This window comes from Notolepis coatsorum, assembly GCF_963971535.1.
Source record: "Notolepis coatsorum genome assembly, chromosome: 3".
Taxonomy (NCBI): Eukaryota; Metazoa; Chordata; class Actinopteri; order Aulopiformes; family Paralepididae; genus Notolepis; species Notolepis coatsorum.
Genome location: NC_140167.1, coordinates 171222214 through 171232169, shown reverse-complemented (window position 1 = coordinate 171232169; position 9956 = coordinate 171222214). Strand labels below are relative to the sequence as shown.

General features: G+C 45.8%; 1 protein-coding gene across 1 annotated transcript in view; it reads right to left on the bottom strand.

Annotated features, from left to right (window-relative positions):
* tnfsf11 (TNF superfamily member 11) overlaps window positions 1-320 on the bottom strand; it is a 16819-nt gene extending 16499 nt beyond the window's left edge. Inside the window, exon 1 of the mRNA XM_084310510.1 lies at window positions 77-320. Within this exon, the coding sequence (XP_084166636.1) occupies window positions 77-277 (201 nt within the window). The 5' untranslated portion in view covers window positions 278-320. The remainder of the gene's footprint in view (window positions 1-76) is intronic.
* Window positions 321-9956: the final 9636 nt, after the last annotated feature.

The following is a 9956-nucleotide window of genomic DNA, read 5'->3' as shown; positions in this document are numbered from 1 at the left end:
AAACGTGTCGCAAAGAGTCACAACAGCGCAGCATATCCTACTGTACCCAAAGTGCGCAAAACGCGTGCACGCTTACCTCCTGGAGATAACCTGTCAGGTGCAATAAGATCGCGACGCTCGATGCCACCTGAAGCAATCCCATAACCGCGAGTGTTCCGAATAGAAGCGGCCGGTAAGTCGGTTCCGAGCTTTGGACCGGGTGGAAGCGGTGCTGTCCTGACTCCATGTCCACCGTGTTACGCAGGTAGCCCCGGTAGTCGTTGTGATTAGCTGCCATGGTGAGCGCTCTTGTCGTTTATTATAGCCCAGTGCCTGCAGGTCCTCTCCTCAGTGCGAGGAAGCAAAGTGTGACCGAGTTCTACACCCGGCCAGTGGGTGGGATACAGTTCGGCTCCTTTGTAGAGGAGCAGCCAATCAGATCTCTGTGGAGTTATCGTGCAGCGGGACCGACCGACGACAGACAGCCCCGCACCGCACGCACACACACACACACACACACACACACACACACACACACACACACACACACACACACACACACACATGTACACAGCACACACACACACACACACACATAATGATACACAGCACACACACGTACACAGCACACACACACACACGTACACAGCACACACACACACACACACACACACACACACACACGCACACACACACACACACTTTCTAACACACACACACACACGCACACACACATACAGCACACACACGTACAGTACACACACACAGACGCACACACACACACACACACACTCACACACACACACACACACACACACACACACACACATACACAGCACACATACGTACACAGCACACACACACACACACTCACACACACACACGTACACAGCACACACACACACACACACACACACACACACACTCTCACACACACACACACACACACACACACGCACACACACACATACAGTACACACACACCACACGTACAGTACACGCACACACGCACATGCCCACGTACACATGCACACAATTGCACTACAGGTAAAACGAGACTGGGCCCTTTATTGGGTCTGTGCGCGGCGCTTCAAAAGCCCTGCAGCGTAACGAATTACCACGTGATCTCCTTTCACACCCCGTCCATTTGATATGCAATACTAGAATCATCCCAGACAATTGACAAATTATTGTCTCAGGATTGGTCCTGTCTTGCTTTTTACTAACGAATCACTGCTTTTTGCAATAATGTTTGCCCTCAACAGGAAATAAAATTACATGACAAACCGTGATCTCCATTGTTGCAACACTGCTATCGTCAATGAAACACTTACAAACCAGTCAACATCATATAGGCTATAATGATTCATACCGAGGCAGTGTGTGTGTGTGTGTGTGTGTGTGTGTGTGTGTGTGTGTGTGTGTGTGTGTGTGTGTGTGTGTGTGTGTGTGTGTGTGTGTGTGTGTGTGTGTTCCTCTCTCCAACATGAAAGCAGATTGAATAAATGCCAAATTATGCCATATCATCTTTAGATTAGAGTCAAGTTTACTGTCTATACTATTTTATTATTGTTATTACTGTCTATTTTTAAACTGAATGAAACCGTAAACAGAGAGGCCTATTGGGATGTTAGATCCTAATGTGAAAAACTGTGATTTACCTTATCTTATCTTTTTATGCTCGCTTATGCCTGTATTCTTTACTGCTGTGAAGCACTTTGAACTGCAATTTCTGTATGACAAGTGCTATACAAATAAAGTAAAGTTTATTATGAATATAATGAGTGGATAAAATTAACTATAGGTTGAATATAAGTAGTATAATGAAGTATGTATGAATACACTATGACTGAGGTTGGTTCTTAGGGTTCCTCCAGTTTGCTCCTTTGATGCTTCCAACACCTGGGATGCCCTCCGACTGACTCTGAAGCTGAAGGTTCTTCCTTCTCTTGCTGCGTTTAAAAGCATGATTTCCGACCGCTGTGTATCGACTTGTAACCGTCTTAGCTTGTTTTGTAAGCTTGCCGTCGCTGTAAACGAGGGTAACCTCAGTGTCTTACGAGTTGAAATAAAGGTTCGAAATGAAATTGAATGAAAATGACAGATGAAGGCGGTATAGGATAGATATGGATATGAGTAGAGTCAACAGTCAACAGAGTTCAAGTAAGTTGGGTGGGGAGTGGTCCAGGGGGTGGCGGGAGGGGGCGCTTTTATCGGGGGGGGGGGGGCTGTGGTGGGGAGGGGGGGGGTCGGTACCGGTGACATGTTGGAAGATTATATCAGTAGGAATGATGACGAACATACAACAATAAAACATAACATTGGGAATTCCCTCGTTGGCGAATAATGTGAAACAAAACCGACATCTATCCATTTAAATAGTTTACGTTATTGGATTTCCTTAAATTTGTACTTGAAACTGATCTGTCCTTAATGGATTTGAAATTCAGCCTAATCTTCCGCGATTACAATCTATCTGACTAACAGTCTTATTTCCTTTCAAACCTTTATTCAAACCCGAAAGACAACAGAGGTTTCCCTCATTTACAGTCACGTCGAGTGTCTGTACAAAAAGCACAAAAAAGCATATCAAATAGAATAGAATAGAAATACTTTATTTAAAATATTTAAATATTTAAAATCACACAACATATAAAATCACAACAATAAAACAAGACAAGGCAAAGAGCAATAATAATAACAAATCAATTAAAACACATACAACTTGATTGACAAAGGTTGGAGGTCAAGGTTTTAAAGTCTGCAACAGAGGAGAGAATCTCATTTACCCTGTTCTGAGCAAACTCAGGGGACCTTAAGGACCAGCCAGTCACTAGAACGGGGTTCCATAGGTTCCAAAATTCCATTCCAATAATGATGTAGTATAAGGAGGTAGCTTACCAAAAAGGGCCTTAAAAATTTACAAATACCAGTGTTTGTTGCACCTCTCCATCAGAGAGGACCAACCAACCTTCTCATAAAGGACACAGTGATGCGTGTCGTATCTATCATTAGTGATGAATCTGAGGGCACATGAAGCTCTTGACTTGTTCCAAAGGTTTATTTAAGACCTGAGCGGGATTGTTCTTGTTGGTTGACATTCTCAGTATGATGAAGAAAATCACCATGCAAAGTCCTGTTATCATTCCATTACATACTGTATGCCTTTCAATGGATGCTTTTATGGAACCGTGTTTTCCAGCTCATACCTCTATGCTAGAATATTGGAATATGGAATCTTGCAACCACTAAAGAAAAATGTGAGTACACAAGTTCAAGTTCAACTCAAGTTCAGACCTCTGTTACTCTATTTCATTAGCACTAAAAGTGATTATCCCTTTTTGCATTAGTAAGTTCAGAATATCTTTCAAAAGAGACCAGGCTTATGCATGTGCTATAAGTATAAAGCTTTGCAAAAGAAGTATGCAGTCATCAAGTTCAAGTAAAAAAAAGAAATAAAAAAAATTGCCACTTTTCTGCCTGCCTGTTAAGAGGTTAACATGCGTTCATACATTCTTTAGTATGGGTGGACTGACCCCAGTGGGAGATGAACATCTAACCCCAGAGGCATCCCCTTGCCTGTTGGGGGCCCCTTAGAATTAGTTTGGGCCCTTCCCTTTCCCCAACGCTTATGTGGCAGTCACATCGATTGCATATTGTGTTTTTATAGTTTCAAAACACATGCAGAGTCCTGGAAGGATCCCAGAGCTCAAACGGAAATAGATCAGGAGTGGTTATTGACCAAGAGCGCTGTTACTCTTGACAAAAGTTGCAATAAACTGTATATATATATATATTTATATTTACCGTATATATTTATCCACATCTGTCCACATCTGTATATAACCCATACAACTTTGTATGATAGCATGTACAATACAATAATGGTGTATATACCATATATGTATTTACCATATATATTTATCCACATCTGTCTGAATATACCTGCATATAATCTGTTTTACATACCTGTATATACTATATCTGATTAGCATTAATACTCAGTAGTACTCATTTATATATACTCCAGTTTAATCACCTGTACATTGTATATTACTATTGCACTTTACTGTTACATTTGCACTCTGGTGAGATGCCAACTTCTTTGTACTGTACTTGTCCTGTATAGTGACAATACATTTGAATATAATCTAATCTAATACTGTAGAGATGGGGTATTATCCCTGTGATGAAAACTCAACATAATCTATCACACTTTCTACCTAAAACTTTACTGCTTGGTAGAAACTATTATAGTCTTTCAATGTACATTTTCTTTGCAACTTTGGATTCACTGCTAAAATGATTTAATCATGACAACACAGCAGAGTGCTAGCAAACAAAAACATCTGTTTCAGCTCATGCACATGTTTCAGCGCAAAATAAATCCAACGTTTGCGACAGCTGAAGTGCAACACAACGCATTGGCAATGCAACGGTGCAACAGTGACAGATTCTCTGTTGGAGAGCAACTCATTCATTAGATTAGATTAGATTAGATTAGATTCAAATGTATCGTCATCATACAGCACAAGTACAGTACAACAAAAAGAAGTTTGGCACCCATTGGCACCCATTATGATGAATTGAAAATGGGGGACCCTGATGTAAACAAGACGAAAGTCTTTCTCTGGTCTGCATCCCCTTAACAATTGTATGTATTGAGCTGTACTGTACTGTACCCATTCTGCAATCTGTTAATATACTTTTCAATCAATCAATCAATCAATCAATCAATCAATCAATCAATCAACCAGAGTGCAAATGTAACAGTAAAGTGCAATAGTAATATCACTGTGAATGAATACGGACAATCAAAGATTTCTTGATTATCCATTTAATGAGAAAATCTTTCCCCCTGCCCTTTTCACATTCACTATTGGTGAGGGCCCCAGTGAAGGCCCCAGTAAGGGCCGCAGTAAGGGCCCCAGGAGGCAGGTGGCGGCCGCTGTGAGAGCCCCAGTGAGGGCCTCAGTAAGGGCCAGAGTAAGGGCCGCAGTGAGGGCCCCAGGGAGGGCCTCAGTAAGGGCCAGAGTAAGGGCCGCAGTGAGGGCCCCAGGAGGCAGGTGGTGGCCCCTGACGCAGTGCTCCACATGCTCGTCGTACGAGTCGGCTCTGCCTCACACTGGCGGTGTCGCTGCTCTGTCCACTGAGCTACACAAGACCGCGCTGACACAAGTCATAACTCCAAAACACACATAGGTAGTAAAGTATCGCTGGGGGCCATAGTGGAAATGATGTAACCACACCCTGGTCGTGGGTCGCCTGGTGAGCATGGAGTCTCCGCAGACGGACCGGCGGTCGCACAGCGTGGCTGGTGCACAGCGGCCAACCATGGCAGCGGCTCCTGTCAGACTAGAGCGGCCTCTGCAGCCTCGTCTGTTTTCCCAGCGCCGGCGAGAGAGACAACAGTACAGCACTGTGTTCGGAGAAACCTGGCAGAAAGAGGGGCTACATTTGGAACAACGGTTATTTTAGGCAGCAGTAGTGACAATGGAGGTGGAGGGTGGAGGGTAGCGAAGGCTCGGTGAGTTTGCGAAACTCCAAGTGAATCTCCGGGTGCCAGAGAAGTTCATGGGAGAAAGTTGGCTTCCCCCCCCCCCCCCCCCCCCCCCGTTCAAACCGTCCAACCTCATGGCGCTAGAATCATTTAATACTCCATCATTATGGGCTTTCTGACTTCATAAAACCACACACATGACTTTGGTTAAGTTGTAGTACGACTATATTTCCCCACACGGTTGCCACAATCCTCTTCTTCACCCCCCCCCCCCCCCCTTGCAGAATGGTTTCCCTGAGCGCGAGGACACGGGAGGACCCCCCCCCTGTGACCTATTGACCCCGGGGGCCGCGGCTCTCCGGCGATCCTCCCCCCCGACCTCGGTCCCGGTGGCGGTCGTGGATTGCCCCGAGCGCTCGTCTCTCCGCCAGAGCCCGCTAATACACCGTGAGAACCCGTGTTGAGCTGTGGGTTTCCTGTGCCCTCAGCTATGTCCCTCCGAGCCCAGGAGCCGGGGCCCTGCGGCGGAGAGGACAGGAGGCAAGGTTTGGGTGGTATTCAGGTTGCCTGTACGTTAATGCCAAGCAAGCAGTGCAAAAATGCTTCCGCATTCGTCACCGCACGCTAGTGCGGTAAAGCGCCCTTCTTTTCAGACAAATGCTACCGTGCGTGCACCGGCGGCGGCGTGCTCGCTCAGGTGCGTGCGTGCGCCGGCGTGCTCGCGCGAGGTGCCCGCGCATGCGCATGAGATCCCGCCTTGGTTGGAGCTCAATATATATAAGTCACCGCCTCTTATTCACTATCTGGCACTAGCTCAATTGGCAAGGACACATGGCTGTGGATCCTATGGCTTGTTTGCTGGCGAGTTCGAATCCCATCAAAAATATTTTTTAACGTGATTTTTTTTTAACGTGTATTCTTTCGCCGGTTAAGGTTAGGCATTGTTTCGGAGTTGGTTAAGGTTAGAACGGTTAAGTTTAGGCGCTGTTAAGGAGCTGGTTAAGGTTAGAGTTTGTCAAAGAGAATGGCAATAGACAGCCTATTTCCGCGCGACCTGGGCGCTGGGCGGCGGAAAATGAAAGGCGCATTACTGCATGCCACTACGGTAAGTTTTTGCACTGCTTGCTTGGCATAAAGCTACACGCATTCAGGTTAGTGCGTAGTGTGCGTGTGCATGCGCGTGCGCACGTGTGTGTTTGGGTTGTATCCCTCTTTTTGGTCGATGTTCCTGTTTGGTTGATATTTGTGTATTTGTGTGTGTGTGTGTGCGCGTGTGTGTGCGTGCGTGTGTGTACTGTACTGAGTATTGGAGTGAGTGAGTGAGTGAGTGTTTGGATGGTATCCATGCCCTGTGTTTGCCATGTGAGCGCTGCCAGAGAATGGAACCCAATGCTCCTTCAGATGATAACACAAAACCAAAGGCTCGGCAGCTGCATGAGAAGGAAACGGAGGGAGAGAGAGAGAGAGAGAGAGAGAGAGAGAGAGAGAGAGAGAGAGAGAGAGAGAGAGAGAGAGAGAGAGAGAGAGAGAGAGAGAAATTTGAGTGTTTACCCATGGCATTGGTCGACTCTTTTCCTTGTTATGAGGAACTGCCTCTCTCTGGCTTTTTAAGAGCGTTCCCATTTGACCATGCCCTCGCTCTCACCCCGACCCTCACCCCAGCGGGCCTGCACTTGTCCATGAACCCTGCCGACCCTGCATGATCGCCTCTCGCGACGGGGGTCAGGGGTGAGGGTTCAGGGGCCGGTTCGTCCCCAGAGGCTCTGTCGAGCGTCAGACTGTAGAGTCACGCTGAACAGAGCCCAGTCATTCTGGTCGGCTCCTGCCTGCCTATTTTAACTTCAAAGCAACCAGCAGGATTCCACTGGATTCAGCCTGTTTTTGAAACCGAGCGAGTAGGGATGCATGAATTTTACCCAGGCCAATTATGAGGAAACGGTGGAGGTGCTCCTGGCTGGTTCATGGCACGGATCCTGGTTACAATAGCCATATTCATACTTCGGTTTTGGCACTTAAGCGGAAGTTTCACTTTAGTGGAACTTCTCAAGTCTCTGCAGTCTTACCTCTATGTAAGAACATCTACCAGTAAGCTAGCAACCGTCGCTGTGCCCTGTTGTCCGCTGTCAACACCCACCGTTCCTCCCAGGCTACTCATTCACTTCCATTAATTATGGGCAACCTGTTTACATATATCATACTGTACCATATCAAGTATAAACAAACTACCGCCGCACGGATTACAATAAAACAGAGGTCAAAGGTACGTGTTTGTTTTGGCATTTGATTCTTGTCTTTACAGATTTATTACCTTTGAACGTTTGTTGTAAGTTTTAGTGTGCTGTGTGTGTCTTTGCCTTGCACAGAATGTTTAGGGAGTGGTTGGCATGGTTACGTATCACCTTGGAGGAAGAAAAATTCTAAACATTCTGTGAAAAATGTACATGGACAAACTACACCTTCACTGATGATTTGAAAATGGCAACATTAGCAAAAAAAAATTAAAAGTACATTTGACACAGAAAAATTTCTTGCAGAGAATCATATCACTGTATAATTTGTTTATGCTTCAGAAGTATCATATTTAGACTTACACCTGGGAGGAACGGTGCGTGTTGACAGCAGACAACAGGGACAACAGTGAAATGAAATATCCTCTTATTAAGAATGATAGCATGCCACCTCAAGCTTCCTCGTGGGTAAAGTGGGGTATTGTGCACTAAAGGTGTAGCAGACTCTCCATTGTTTATCATATTTCCCTTTCTTCTGACTGAAAGGCAGAGTTATTACTGCAAACAGGGAGATCTCACGACATGCAGGGCAGAGCTTGTCCCTCCCCTCTCTCCCACATCCTCTGTGGTCAGAAGTTCATCCCAAGTCAGCCATTAAACACACATACTGTACACACATAGACGCACATGTGCACACACACATACACACACACATACTGTACACACACACATACTGTACACACATACACTGTACACACACACACACACACACACACACACACACACAAGCATGCATATATTATGCATATATTATGTACAAACACACACACATACTCACACTTTCTCAGGTCACCTCAGGCCTCTGAAATGATGAATGGACTTCATTTAAGAAAATATATTCCTTTATTTATTCAAATTCAGGTGTCATAGCAGCACGGGGATGGGGAGGGGGTGGGGGAGGGGAGGTACAGGCAGCAGTGTTGTAGTCGAGTCACTAAATCTCGAGTCCGAGTCGAGTTTCGAGTCCCCAGTGTTCGAGTCCGAGTCTAAGTCCGAGTCACCAAAGAGGAGCCCGAGTCGAGTCCCCATTACCCTAGTCTGAGTCTGAGTCATCAAGGTTGAGTCCACTCCACTCTGGCAGTCAAAGAGGTGACATACAAATAAAAAAAGGTCTACATTAAACATAAATTACACAGTGGTCACCATTTCAAAGAGAGTCTATTTACTTTGTGACACAATAGCCAAACAAATGCATTTAATATCTTATGCCAAACGATAGGGCATATTACTAAAATAAAATAGTAACTGTATTTATCGATTAACAAGTCCGAGTCCTCGTCTGCACCTTCCGAGTCCAAATACAGTCAATGCTCGAGTCCAAGTCCGAGTCATCAGTGCTCAAGTCCAACTCGATTCAAGACTCCTGAAAATCAGTCCAGGACTCGAGTACTACAACACTGACAGGCAGGGTCATAGAAATGACAATCAAATATAGAGAATAGAAATATCAGAGTAGAAGGTAAAGAACGAGATGAAATATGACATAAAAATAAAGGAGACACATGTATAATCTATCGATACTCTATCGCAGTGGTTCCCAAACCTCTCCTTGAGGCACCCCAGCCGTTCCATGTATTTGTTAAATTCCACCACCAGCACACCTGATTCAACTAATAAAGGGCTTGTTAAGTTGAATCAGGTGTGCTGGTGGTGGAATTGAACAAATACATGGAACGGCTGGGGTGCTTCGAGGAGAGGATCGATAATAATAACACGATACGCCAGAGTCCGTTCAGGGTTCAGTGGTTAAGAGTCAAACAGTACTCTAACAGCTCTCAAGTCCTCCAGCCGTCTGCCAGGATCAGTCCGTGCCCACGATTGTGGAGCCTGATGCCTACTGGCACAAAGGACTGACTGAGGCGATTTGTGGTGTGTCGGGGGGGGGGGGGGTGTAATAATGAGTATATCCCTATCTTGGCTAGCTCACAGAGGGGGTGGGAGGGGTTCTCCAGGAGAGCGTTCTTACTCATCCCCCCTCTCCGCCACCACATCCAGTTAGTCTCCCGCTACGGAGCTAGCCTTCCCCACCAGCGTGTTCAGTTTGTTAGTGTCTCTTGAGCTGATGTTACCCCCCCCCCCCTGAGCATACCACGGTCGAAAAAGAGGATGCTGGCGACCACAGACGACTGCAGTAGCCTATAGTCTCTTCAGGAAAAACAGCCTGCTCTGTCTCTTCATGTAGAGGACCT